This window comes from Mauremys reevesii, linkage group 10, assembly GCF_016161935.1.
Source record: "Mauremys reevesii isolate NIE-2019 linkage group 10, ASM1616193v1, whole genome shotgun sequence".
NCBI lineage: Eukaryota > Metazoa > Chordata > Testudines > Geoemydidae > Mauremys > Mauremys reevesii.
This window is the reverse complement of record NC_052632.1, coordinates 8131045-8145654: the sequence shown is the minus strand read 5'-3', so window position 1 is coordinate 8145654 and position 14610 is coordinate 8131045. Positions and strand designations below refer to the sequence as shown.

At 42.2% G+C, this 14610-nt stretch overlaps 1 protein-coding gene across 5 annotated transcripts in view; it reads right to left on the bottom strand.

The window, feature by feature from the left end:
• The window catches only part of ADAMTS17 (ADAM metallopeptidase with thrombospondin type 1 motif 17), a 265853-nt gene that overhangs the window by 169472 nt on the left and 81771 nt on the right, over positions 1 to 14610 (bottom strand). For all 5 annotated transcript variants that reach the window (XM_039492977.1, XM_039492975.1, XM_039492976.1 and 2 more), the window contains one exon: positions 7531 to 7636. In XM_039492977.1, coding sequence (XP_039348911.1) covers positions 7531 to 7636 — 106 coding nt within the window. The remainder of the gene's footprint in view (positions 1 to 7530; positions 7637 to 14610) is intronic.

The following is a 14610-nucleotide window of genomic DNA, read 5'->3' as shown; positions in this document are numbered from 1 at the left end:
TGCCACTGATCTGGAGATATATATTGTCATTAAATTTGAAATACTTGTGTGTGAGGATAAAGGCACAGAGCTCAGCAACCAGTTGTGCTGTGGCATCATCAGGGATACTGTTCCTGACAGCCTGTATTCCATCAGTGTGTGGGATGTTTGTGTAGAGAGCCTCTACATCCATGGTGGCTAGGATGGTGTTTTCTGGAAGGTCACCAATGCATTGTAGTTTCCTCAGGAAATCAGTGGTGTCACAGAGATAGCTGGGAGTGCTGGTAACATAGGGTCTGAGTAGAGAGTCTACATATCCAGACAGTCCTTCAGTGAGAGTTCCAATGCCCGAGATGATGGGGCGTCCAGGATTTCCGGGTTTGTGGATCTTGGGTAGTAGATAGAATAACCCTGGTCGGGGCTCTAAGGGTATGTTGATTTGTTCCGGTGTTAGTGTAGGGAGTGTCCTGAGTAGATGGTGCAGTTTCTTAGTGTATTCAGTGGGATCTGAGGGAAGTAGCCTGTAAAATTTGGTATTGGAGAGTTGTCTGGCAGCCTCCTTTTGGTAGTCAGACCTGTTCATGATGACAACAGCACCTCCTTTATCAGCCTCTTTGATTATAATGTCAGGATGGTTTCTGAGACTGTGGATGGCATTGCGTTCTGCACGACTTAGGTTGTGAGGCAAGCAATGTTGTTTTTCCACAATTTCTGCCTGTGCACATCGGCGGAAGCATTCAATGTATAGGTCCAGACTGTCATTTCGACCCTCAGGAGGAGTCCATGTGGAGTTCTTCTTCTTGTGCTGTTGGTGGGAGGGTAACTGTGTATCAGTGCACTGTTCAGTGTTGTCCTGGAAGTATTCTTTGAGTCGGAGACGGCGAAAGTAGGCTTCCAGATCGCCGCAGAACTGTATCATGTTGGTGGGGGTGGCAGGGCAGAAAGAGTGTCCCCAAGATAGGACAGACTGTTCTTCTGGGCTGAGTGTGTGGTTGGATAGATTGACGATATTGCTGGGTGGGTTAGGGGTACCACGGTTGTGGCCCCATGTGGCAGGTAGGAGTTTAGACAGCGTACAGTCCTTTTTCCTTTGTAGAGAGGTGAAGTGAGTAATGTAGATCTCCTGTCTTATTTTAGTGAAGTCCGTTTGTATGGAAGTTTGGTTATTGATGAGAGTCTCCAGGTTGGAGAGCCTTTTTTTTTTTTCCCCCCCACTACACAGGCTATACTTTACAAGTACCCAACAGACAAGTGCATACACGCTGGTCATTTTAAACCAGGCAACATGAATTAGCAGGAGTTTCTAAAGCAAATAATCACATTGACCCTGTGACAGAGACCTGCCTTGCCTTACATCCTCTCTCGCCCAGCTCCACATGCATGATGGTTCCAAATAAAATGCTGTTTGGTTTGGCCTGCATCGGCTTTTTACCTCTTGCTCGTTTTCATCCTCATCTGTTTCAGCTTTGAGGACGAGACCATGTGGTGTCCGCTCTGCTGGCAACAGACTGCGTTCGGCCTTTTGCCGTTTATTTCTCTTCATTTTCTCAAGGGCGGTTGACACCTTATGGCCTCCAGCCAGACCACCTCAGGCTGTCGTCTCACAACCGAGGTTCTTGACTAGGAGACATCCCCACATTCCTCCAGGAAGCCTCAGGCTGCCACAGGAAGCAGTGTTGGTGACACAGCTGGCTTGGAAAGAACATGGCTGCAGCCCACCCAATCTAATTTGGGGGGACTAAGGAACAGAAAGGAGAATCTCAGCTTTTATTTAAAAACAAATGAATAAAACTTTCTAGCCTTTTTCCTTGCAAAAAGCCTTGAAAATGGTAAAAAGAGCAGCGCTAAACCGCCCAGGCCCCAAGTCTCCTTAAGCAACCTTTTCGACGAGCTCCCCCATTGTGGGCACTCCAGTTTACAGTTTAACTCTTTGAGGACAAGCAACAGCGTCATCAAGGAACACAGCCTCTGCAACGAGGTCTCTAAACACCTACAGTAGAACCTCAGAGTTACAAACGCCTCGGGAGTGGAGGTTGTTCGTAACGCTGAACAAAACGGGATAGTTGTTTTTTTTCAAAAGTTTACAACTGAACATGGACTTCATACAGCTTGGAACTTTACTATGCAGAAGAAAAATGTTGCTTTCAACCATCTTAATTAAATTAATTAAGGAACAGTTTCCTTACCTGGTCAAATCTTTTTTTTTTTTTTTAGTAGTTTACATTTAAACACAACACTGTACTGTCTGCTGCTCCCTGATTGCGTACTTCCGGTTCCAAATCAGGTGTGTAGTTGACTGGTCAGTTCGTAACTCCAGTGTTCGTAACTCTGAGGTTCTACTGTATGTACACTTCACTCTGAGACAACACAGGCAATACACAGCTACTGAAAAACAACAAAACCCTGCATCCAAACCCCTTTGGGATGTGAACAGTGTCTCTTCAGGGTCCTAGAACCCTCTTCTCTACCTTCTCCCCCTGGTCTGTCTTGCCTATTTTTGGTCCCTTTTCTCTCTAAAATGGCTGGTGAGAGAATCCTCCTTTTATGAAGTTGCAATCTCTTGTATCAGGTGATGCTTCTGGTCAGCTTCAAAGCCCCCCCATAAGCAATCAAGGTCTGCTCTCAGGTGATTTGTTGCTTGGTTACTGGCTCACCGGAAAGGAAGCTTGCTGTCCAAGGATGCTTGCATTTGAATAGGAGACCCTCCAAGTTAATGACCTTTGATCGCTTTGCATTGTTTGCCCTCTGTCTTGGAATTTCAGTACAAGATGAAGGCAAAAAGATAATAGGGAAGAGACCAACAGTCTTACAGCCAAAATGGTGCTTACAAAACAAAATGGACTTAGTAGTTTGATATACATACATTCATATATGAATCGTCACACCATGTATTTACACAGAATAATTTTTACAAGGGACTATTAGTAGGAACCTTGGTAAACACCAGGGGTGGGCCATTTGCTCCCCTTTTCACATAGCTGGACTTCCTACAGTCCAAGTATCCTCTCCTTCTGGTTGTGGTCCACTGCAAAATGAGTGCTGAATTTCCCTTAATAAATTAACCTTAAATTAGGCTTCAAATCAGTTTAACAGCTTGGCATGTGGTTTAAATAAAAGGAAACCCAACGTTCTTCCTTTCTCCTGCTAAAACTACCCTTGGGTTGGCTCAGGTGCTTTTGAGGTCATTGGAGGGTGAATAAAAGGTTCATTTTAATGTTGTCATTGTCCACACAATTCCATTAAACAATTATATACAGTGGAACAGGATTGGCCAGAATCTTAACAGGATTTACTGGCTTTAGCTTAGCTACCAAATATCTGTTATTGTAGGTAATGAATATTCAACAGGAACATAAGAAGGAGGAGGCTATAAGCATTCAGTCAAGAATTTCTAAACAGATTCTTCCTAAAGGGCACAATAGTGGGACTTGATCAAGACACTCCTGCCATTTAGGAGAGCGGCTAGCTGCAGAAACGTTTGATCCTAAACACTAGAGAGGGTAGCTGAGACACAATGCAATCATTTTGATTTTAATCGAAGGGGAGAAAAGGTTCACAGCCCACATGCATGCATGTGAATCTTAATTTTGCTAGGCAGTAAACGTTGATAACCTGCTATGGGTTAAACCCGATTTAAACAGATTGTGGAAATCTGAACAAATTACAATTCCATTATCAAAGGGAAGAGATGAATGAATAGCTCATACAAATGACTTACCCGGTAACTTTAGCCTCTTATCTTGCACATGGGACACCACAAGCAGATTGAGATTTTGTTAGTTGAAAGTATCTGACAGATTTTGTTTTGCAAATCTTGGTTTAACTATGAATTGACCATGTTCCTTACGACTATCCCAGAGTCAGTGTTCAAAGTGTGCCAGTTGTGACTGATCTGATAAATTAATTATTTCTGTCCCAATCAAATGAGTGTGAAAGCACCTCCTACCTATTCAAATCTAAAATTCAGTTTCCATGAACAATTTCACATCTGATTCTGAAATTTGACTGCAGTGCATAGTCAACTTGATTGCCCAAATGACTGCAAAAAAAAAATTAACACGGAAAAGTGTGACTACCACCTGGACTGAAACACACCTGAACTTTGATGGAAATTTGGATCTGGATGTGAACTTCACAGCTGACTCTCCTGTTGGAACCAATTAAAACTAGATTTCTCGATACTTTGAATGACTGCTTCATGGAGCAGCTAGTACAGGAACCCACAAGGGGAGAGGCAACTCTAGATTTAATCCTGAGTGGAGCACAGGAGCTGGTCCAAGAGGTAACTATAGCAGGACCGCTTGCAAATAGTGACCATAATATAATAACATCTAACATCCCTGTGGTGGGAAGAACATCTCAACAGCCCAACACTGTGGCATTTCATTTCAAAAGGGGGAACTATACAAAAATGTGGGGGTTAGTTAATCAAAAGTTAAAAGGTACAGCGACTAAAGTGAAATCCCTGCAAGCTGCATGGGTGCTTTTTAAAGACACCATAATAGAGGCCCAACTTCAATGTATACCCCAAATTAAGAAACACAGTAAAAGAACTAAAAAAGAGCCACCGTGGCTTAACAACCATGTAAAAGAAGCAGTGAGAGATAAAAAGACTTCCTTTAAAAAGTGGAAGTCAAATCCCAGTGAGGCAAATAGAAAGGAGCATAAACACTACCAACTTAAGTGCAAGAGTGTAATAAGAAAAGCCAAAGAGGAGTTTGAACGGCTAGCCAAAAACTCCAAAGGTAATAACAAAATGTTCTTTAAGTACATCAGAAGCAGGAAGCCTGCTAAACAACCAGTGGGGCCCCTTGACCATCGAAATACAAAAGGAGCGCTTAAAGATGATAAAGTCATTGCGGAGAAACTAAATGGATTCTTTGCTTCAGTCTTCACGGCTGAGGATGTTAGGGAGATTCCCAAACCTGAGCTGGCTTTTGTAGGTGACCAATCTGAGGAACTGTCACAGATTGAAGTGTCATTAGAGGAGGTTTTGGAATTAATTGATAAACTCAACATTAATAAGTCACTGGGACCCGATGGCATTCACCCAAGAGTTCTGAAAGAACTCAAATGTGAAGTTGCGGAACTATTAACTAAGATTTGTAAATCTGTCCTTTAAATCGGCTTCGGTATCCAATGACTGGAAGTTAGCTAATGTAACGCCAATATTTAAAAAGGGCTCTAGAGGTGATCCCGACAATTACAGACCGGTAAGTCTAATGTCGGTACCGGGCAAATTAGTCGAAACAATAGTTAAGAATAAAATTGTCAGACACATAGAAAAACAAACTGTTGAGCAATAGTCAACATGGTCTCTGTAAAGGGAAATCGTGTCTTACTAATCTATTAGAGTTCTTTGAAGGAGTCAAACAAACATGTGGACAAGGGGGATCCAGTGGACATAGTGTACTTAGATTTCCAGAAAGCCTTTGACAAGGTCCCTCACCAAAGGCTCTTATGTAAATTAAGCTGTCATGGGATAAAAGGGAAGGTCCTTTCATGGATTGAGAACTGGTTAAAAGACAGGGAACAAAGGGTAGGAATTAATGGTAAATTCTCAGAATGGAGAGGGGTAACTAGTGGTGTTCCCCAAGGGTCAGTCCTAGGACCAATCCTATTCAATTTATTCATAAATGATCTGGAGAAAGGGGTAAACAGTGAGGTGGCAAAGTTTGCAGATGATACTAAACTACTCAAGATAGTTAAGACCAAAGCAGATTGTGAAGAAGAACTTCAAAAAGATCTCACAAAACTAAGTGATTGGGCAACACAATGGCAAATGAAATTTAATGTGGATAAATGTAAAGTAATGCACATTGGAAAAAATAACCCCAACCATTCATACAATATGATGGGGGCTAATTTAGCTACAATGAGTCAGGAAAAAGATCTTGGCGTCATCGTGGATAGTTCTCTGAAGATGTCCACGCAGTGTGCAGAGGCGGTCAAAAAAGCAAACAAGATGTTAGGAATCATTAAAAAGGGGACAGAGAATAAGACTGAGAATATATTATTGCCTTTATATAAATCCATGGTACGCCCACATCTCAAATACTGTGTACAGATGTGGTCTCCTCACCTCAAAAAAGATATTCTAGCACTAGAAAAGGTTCAGAAAAGGGCAACTAAAATGATTAGGAGTTTGGAGAGCGTCCCATACGAGGAAAGATTAAAGAGGCTAGGACTCTTCAGCTTGGAAAAGAGGAGACTAAGGGGGGATATGATAGAGGTATATAAAATCATGAGTGATGTTGAGAAAGTGGATAAGGAAAAGTTATTTACTTATTCCCATAATACAAGAATTAGGGGTCACCAAATGAAATTAATAGGCAGTAGGTTTAAAACAAATAAAAGGAAGTTCTTCTTCATGCAGCGCACAGTCAACTTGTGGAACTCCTTACCTGAGGAGGTTGTGAAGGTTAGGACTATAACAGTGTTTAAAAGAGAATTGGATAAATTCATGGTGGCTAAGTCCATAAATGGCTATTAGCCAGGATGGGTAAAGAATGGTGTCCCTAGCCTCTGTTCGACAGAGGATGGAGATGGATGGCAGGAGAGAGATCACTTGATCATTGCCTGTTAGGTTCACTCCCTCTGGGGCACCTGGCATTGGCCACTGTCGGTAGACAGATACTGGGCTAGATGGACCTTTGGTCTGACCCAGTACGGCCATTCTTACGTTCTGACTACTCCTACATTTGGGGAAAGTGTGGCTCTAGATCTGAATTTGGCTGGGCCCACCTCTATTTTTCATACATATCTTCCGCCCTACATCTCAACATGTTACATGAAGACTATTCCATAGGAGTAAACCTAGACTTTATTAAAAATGCTACAAGAGACTACTAGCATCACGAGACAGAGCGCTCGAGAACACAGTCTGGGAAGTCCTGAGTCCTATGCCCAGATCCATCCTTGGACAGTACTATGAATACATAAAGCACCACAGCCAACATTTTCAAAACGAGGCTCTTAAATGTAGGCATCTAAGTGCATATTTAGGGACCTAAGTAAGGGGACTGTGGAGCTGCTGGGTGCTTCGCATCCTTGAAAAGTCAGATTATTGTTTAGGTGCCTAAATATGTACCTGGAAGCCTAACTTTAGGACACCCATTTTTCAAAGTCTTGCCCTATGTGTATAAGGGATAAATTCTGCTCTCAGTTACACCAATATAAATATGGAGTAATTCCACTGATTTTAAAGTCTATGGAGTTGCACAAGTGTAAATGAGAATAGAATTGGTCCCTAAGAATTATCATCCATCATCTCAACTAATGAGGTTTCTTTCTACTATTTGCATTAAATATGGTATTTAAGTATGTGTGACGGGTCAAACAATAAAGATCTCTGTGCACTGAAATGGCTACTCTAAGAAAGCATCCTAAAAATTAAGCAGTTCATCAATTTATCAGCTCCTGAGATGAACTGGAGTTAGGAGATCATAACAGTCACACCAAACCAGTAATTTCACCTGTGAGAATTTAAATCAAGGCAGCAACATAAGTTTCCTCCATTTACAGATGCCATATTTAAGAGTCAACTCTTACTTGTGCCCAAGTTCATGTGCTATGGTAAATGCCAGATTGAGACCATTGTCTTCAGCAAGGACACACTTCCTCTTGGCACTGCATACACCTCCCAGGTAAGCGATCCCTGCAGAAAAGACACAGAGAACATTCCCATCAGTGCTGACAAAATGTCTCACACATTCAAAACAGAGACGTCAGCCAGCCCCAAAGCAGTAAAACAATGATGCAGGACGTGAGAACAGTACAGCAGTTTGTTCACAAACTCATCTGATGATCTTGTTCACCGTCCTCGTTCAGAGTGAAATGTTCCAGCCTATTTTTTTTCAATCACATAGAAGCCATTCAAATTAGGCATGTTCCCCCTTGCTGGAAAATATATTTAATTGTTAGTTAGGGTGACCAGATGTCCTGATTTTATAGGGACAGTCCCGATTTTGGAGTCTTTTTCTTATATAGGCTCCTATTATCCCCTACCCCCATACCAATTTTTCACACTTGCTGTCTGGTCACCCTATCATTAGTAGAGACTCAGAAGTCCAGGTGAGTTTCTCTCTAGAACCTGTAGCAACTGGCAGGGCACTGCTGGGTGTCCTCAACAGGCTTTTAAGTGGAATTTTCTTTTCACCTACAGTATCCTGCTAGAGAAACACAATTAAACAATACAACCAGAGCTCCTTAGAAAGATCTTAACCATTCCCTTTGTTGCCCGTTTATTCTCATGCTTACTGATGGGGTCAGAGTCAGGAAAGCTGGCACACTATATACAATGAGGAACAAAGTTAATGGAGGTGACAAAAATCTTCTAATGCTCTCGTGGAATTTAGGACTTGACCCTGCAAATGCTTACTCACAGGAGTACTCTCATTAGCTTCTATGGGGCTGCTTGCATGAGTGAGGGTTTATAGGACTGGGCCCCAGTAACGGCTGTAGGGCATGTTTCACCTCTCTGCAATGTGAGCTCCCAGTTAGATCAATGGGATTTTTGTAGAAAGACTGAGGGCTACAGTGGAACATGGCCCTGTGTGGTCAAAACTTTTCCTTGGCTACCGCTGCTGGACAGGCAAATCTGAAATCCCATAAAAACATTCCAAGTGTTTGCATGCAAAGCAGGATTTCCCAGATAGCATGCAGCTAACTAAATGCTGAGGATCAAATTTCCACTTTAATTAGGATCTTGCACAATGCGAGGGGAAAGGGGAAGTGCAGAGACCTTCAATAATTGCATTTTAATTTTTTCAAGGCTTAGATTTTTTTTTTTTAAAAAAACAGGAGACAAGGGATCTATTTACTTGCTGTTAAGCGCTGCTCCCACACAGAGGTGGCTTGGGGTTCAGCTGCCTTTAATAATTAGAGTAAAACAATGACAGCAACTGTGCTATAGAAGTAGGATCATATTTTAACTCAGATCATCAAAGCACACCGTGTCTTAGTTTATCAGGACAGAAATTGTGTAGAACTTTATGATTCGGTTTGGAAGGTGTCCTTTCCTATTTGTATGAGTTTTGACAAATAATATCGCTATTTATGTGCAAGGGGGGTTTGGATGGAATGCTGAGGTGGGTAATTGACTTAAATGTTTGCATTATTAGTGGGAATGGGAGAGGGAGAACTTATTAAAAATGTACTGAGTGTAGATGTCCAGATTTCTAGCAGATGAAAAAATAAAATCAGCATAAATTCCTATTTTATTCTTGGCAATCAATGGCTATCGGACTAGATTCTGGAACCTCTTCTCACATAGAATGGCACTTTATAAGTAATCCCACTGAAATCAATGGGGAAATTTATGGTGCAATGTGCTATTCAAAGTAAGGGAATGACAATTTAGCCCACAGAGCTGAGGGGAGAAGAAAACTGCATAGCATGTAGATGTGTGCAACATATCCCATGCTTCTAATTCTTCTGAAGGGAGAAATAGATAATTCGCTATATTTAAGTCCACCACCATGCACTCAGATGGCACTGATTACAGTCTACTCCTTCTCAGCCTACTTGGAATCAACCATTTCTGGAAATATTTAAATATTTTCTGCACACAGGAAGGGGCAGTTTGGGAAAATTCTAGTTTACTGTAAAACCAACAATGGAAAGTGTGGAATTAAAGATTAGCTGCAAGGCTTTGGGTCAGAGGAAGGGAAAACTGAATAGCTCACAGTCACTGAAGATGGAGATGGAAAGGATGTATCAGATGAGCCAGGCCACCCTCTGCTAGTGCAGATCTGTGCCTCATACTGCATTTTTGAATTCTTAAATCCTCTCCCAGTATCTGAATAACTCGGTTGGTGCTGAAGAGAAGGCATTCTTTGTCCAGGCTGCTGGGCTGCTCTGCAGTTGCTACTCCAGCAGAAGGGATGCTGTATGTGTCACTGACGGATTGCCAGCCCCACTTTCCATGGGGGCAAGGGACTGGAGGGTCCACAATGGCAGACTTTTGGGGCCCTCTGTACTCCCCTAATATGCACGTGCATGCACACACGGACACACACCTTCCACCTCTCTGTATTGTCCATGGGAGTCGCCCTGTAGCTGGGGTTCATGCCATGCAAGAGGTGCACACCCCTTGAATGATCTCCCCCAACTGACCCACGAGAGAGAAAGACAACTGTTCTGTTGCAGGCAGGACCTCTCTAGAATTGGCACCTAACGGTAAGGCCCCGCAGAGTCTTCAGTCCAGCCCCATTTCTGCCACAATAACTGTGAAAAGTTGGACATTGCACTAGGCCCAGAAGGTTGGTAAATCAAGGCTCTGGCAGACCAAGGAAGGACTAGACATTGCTGTGCCAGTAGCCCCCTTTTTGTACCAGCATGCTCAAGCCAAAGACAGCAGCAGGTAGGATTTCAAAAGGCTCTCATCCCAAAGGCAGTTACTTAGGAATTACACTAAGTAAGGGCTCTGGCTCCATGAAGAATTACCATATTGCATCTCTTATAAATCAGCTAAAACTTAACACAGCTGTGTGGGGAAAGTTCAATGTATTACCCTGGGGCAGAGCTCAAACTCTCAGTTGGAATTACAAAGTTTAAGTACCTAGGGTGAAATCCTGACCCCACTGAACCCAATGGCAAAACTCCCACTCATGTCAATGGCCCAGGATTCCATCCCTAGGCTTCATGAACCTGATCTGAGGTCAGGGGAAAGACTTACTGACTTCAGTGGATTTTGGATCAGGTCTCATGTTATCTATAGTGAGAACTAAGAGAATATGTAAGGACACCAAAGAAGAGATTTGATCTTTTACTGGGGTGATAAGATAAATAGAATTAAAGTGCGAGTACGACAATCACAACAGCATGGACGGATGAGGGGTCACCACAGAAAGAAGTCTATCAGCTGGCACAGAATCCCTAGTACTACATGTGAGTTTGCGAAATACCCTTAATGACCAGGTTGCTTTTAAAGATAGATTCAGTAAGAACCGTTTAAGAAGCATACTTCCTCTCAGACAGCATACGACTCCTGTTACCAGGAACTGCTGCGATGAAACAACATGGCATGACGGAAGCCACACAGACAATTCCGTTCCACTCCTGAGAGGTCTTGTCACCATCCTGCATGGAATAATTCTAGAATATAAACTGACAGCTGGATGGCACAGTGCTCGGGGCAATCAGCTGAAATCAAGATACTATAATAAGGGATTTATAAAAAGATGTGGGATGATATTCAGCTCTTGTTGTAAGCAGATTCTACTCTACTGAAATACACCATTGCTGAATCTGGCCCAAGGTTTTGAGAACATTTCAACAATTGCAAGTACAGTTGACAGTGAAATGATCAAAGTAATGGAGTTACTTAAAAGCCAGACAATGTTTCGTTCAGATCGCTAATCCTGAATCTTCCCCGTTAATCTCCCAATTATCCATCTTGAGTAGAAAAATATGTCTCCTCAAATTAGCCAAGTCTTTAAGATAACATATATCATAACTCCATGGAACATCTGTTGCATGAGAATATCACGTCTACATCTCAATGGTCCGACACACAAGCAAGTTTAGATAGAATCATTTAAAACTTTCTTTAGATTCTGATACCACTTAAATTTCACAATGAGGGGCTCATTGGGAGTGCTGCTCTAGGATGGAGTGGGGCAACATTACCGTATTTCAGCGGTTCTCAAACGTCATTGCACCGTGAACCCTTCTGACAACAAAAATTACTACATGACCCCAGGAGGGGGGGACCAAAGCTTGAGCCAGCTCGAGCCCCGCCGCCTCAGGCTGGGGAGCCAAAACCGAAGCCCACGGGCTTCAGCCCCAGATGGTGGGGCTTGGTCTTCAGCTTCAGCCCTGGGCCCCAGCAAGTCTAACGCCAGCCATTTTGGGGTCCCGACCCACAGTTTGAGAACCCCTGCTATATTTGGATGATGTGGGCTGGTAGAAAAAGCTATCGTTTTTGGCAATAAATTAAGAGGCTAAATCTCAATTAAAAAGCTGAACACAATGTAGAGGCCTCAAACGGCAATCCTCCATGAAGCTGGAAGGCTGTTCAGCAATTCTAACCCCTACTGGAAGTGATCAGCAACAGCACTGTAATGTGCTAAAGGCCTCGTTACTATATAGTGGAAAACTAGAGAGTTGCCAGTGATTAAGGATATGTAAACACAGATGGCCGAGAGAATAAAATGATTCAAGTAAAGAGATTAAGTGTTCCCAGTATCCACACGGATTCTATTCGGCCACTATACAATATTGGCAATGACCAACATTCCAAAACTGGGGTGACCTAAAGCTACATCATTATTATTATTAATTATGGTTATTACAGTAGTGCCTAGAGACCCACCAAGTTCAGAGCCCTATTGAGGTAGGCACTGTATGAACACGGAGTAGCAGATAGCAGAAAGTTTGTCACCTAAATCCATATGAATCTTAAATAAAAGTTTTGGCTTTCAGAGGCTTGGAGCACCTGCAGATTCCAGAGTCTTTCTGGAGGATCAATATTAGAGCTGTTGGAAAAAATTAAAATTTTAAAAATGTTGACTCAAAAATTGATTATAAAAAACACTGAGTGTCTCTATTACCTAGAAATTTAGGAGCATAACTTTAGGTACCCTAGTTTGATAATTTTGACCAATATATTTGGATTCAAACTCTTAGTTCAGAATGTAAGCAGTGATGCAATATTGATCCATAAATGAATACAAGAGTTCTTTATTCCATAAACGTATCTGATACAGTCAACTGTAATCCAGTATTTCTAGCACATGCCATATGCTGCTCTATATTAACAACACTGGCTAGAGAAACATCGGACCTAATGGAAGTATAATCACAGCTGAGGTACAACCTTGTGTGGCTGGATTCTGTACAATGTAGGTTCTCTCTTGCAATGGATGAATGCTTATCTTGTTTGACTTTTTATAACTAAAAAATATCATGAGGAAAAAATGTTTGATTAAGCCCCTAAGAGTAAGATTCTTATTTGAGCCTCTCGAGTCTCCAAAATTAGACTAGAAACATCATGTATTCAGGCTCACTCATGAAATTCCTGGCATGCTGAGGCTAGCCAGGCTGGGAATACTAGGAGAAGGGCTTCCCGTCATTTGGCAAGTCTGCTTCTGGCCCTGGCTGGAAGCCAGAGGCGTGTGAAAATGAAAAAAGGGGGAGATAAGTGAACTGAACTTTTTCAAACCTCATACCGTTCCGAGGCAAGTGTGGAGATAATCTCTGGACGGGAGACGGATGGAGCGTTCTTATGCAATCCAAACCAGCTCACTCACCCCTAACAGCCACGACGACTTCATTTTTAATAATAAAAATGCTGAAACAGGAACATCAGTACAAAAGGGAGAGTAAAGCCAGTGCTATTTTGAAGCATTAGTTTAATTTTTTTTCCATTCTTCCCCCAAGGAAACTGCATAATTACAGTATGTAACTTCTGAACTTGGGTTTGAACATATGATGCTATCTAGATTTCAACAGAAAACCACACACAACTGTGTAAACTCTGGTTTATCCAAAAAGTTGTCACATGTAAACAGTTTGCAGCTGTTAGCTTTGTTGCCAGCTAATGAGACCTTTTCTAGAAGTGTTTCCAAGGGGAACGATTACTTTCCTCCTACCAGCTCAATTAGGTAGTTAGGACATGACATAATTGCCAAGGTGATCACTAGCAAGAGCTGGAGGATGTAAACTTCTGAGGCATTTACCCCCAATTAATCCTAGAATGATATATACTGGGCTTACTGCTGACAACTGGGGAATGACTAATCAGCTCTCCCAGCAAGCAAACTACCCAGGTACTCCTGCTTTTAACTTTGCAACTTCTGATTTACAACTGCTCTCTCTGTTTCTTAACATTCTCATCTGCTTGTCCCCTCCTGACACAGCACGCCTGGCTTTACAAAAACCTGGGCTGCTCTTTGCGTTTTTTTTCCAGTGCATTTGCTGCTGGTGGAAGGTGGTAGGCTGAAAGCCCTACAGCAGTGGCTCTCAACCTTTCCAAACTACTTAGGGTGACCAGCGAGCAAGCATGAAAAATCAGGACAGGGGATGGGGGGGGTAATAGACGCCCATATACGACAAAGCCCCAAATATCAGGACTGTCCCTATAAAATCGGGACATCTGGTCACCTTAAAACTACTGTACCCCTTTCAGGAGCCATTTGCCTTGCATAGCCCAAGTTTCAGCTCACTTAAGAGCTACTTGCTTACAAAATCAGACATAAAAATACAGAAGTGTCACAGCTCATTGTTACTGAAGAATTGCTGATGTTCTAAGTTTTATCATACGATTATAAAATAAATCGATTGGAATATAAATATTGTAGTTACATTTCAGTGCACAGTATATGGAGAAGTATAAACAAGTCCATTGTCTGTATGAAACTGTAGTGTTGGACTGACTTCGCTTTTTATGTAGCCTGTTGTAAAACTAGGCAAATATCTAGATGAGTTGATGCACCCACTGGAAGACCTTTGTGTACCCCTGGTTGAGAACCACTGCCCTAAAGCACGAATTGCTGGTTAGTCGCAGAACAGGGACAGCCTGCTCAAAGCATCAGTGTCGGAGGTGCACACATGCTTAAATACAGAGCCATCATTTTTTACCCCTCAATTCCCTGAAATTGCTATTACTTAAATGTGATTATTCTACAC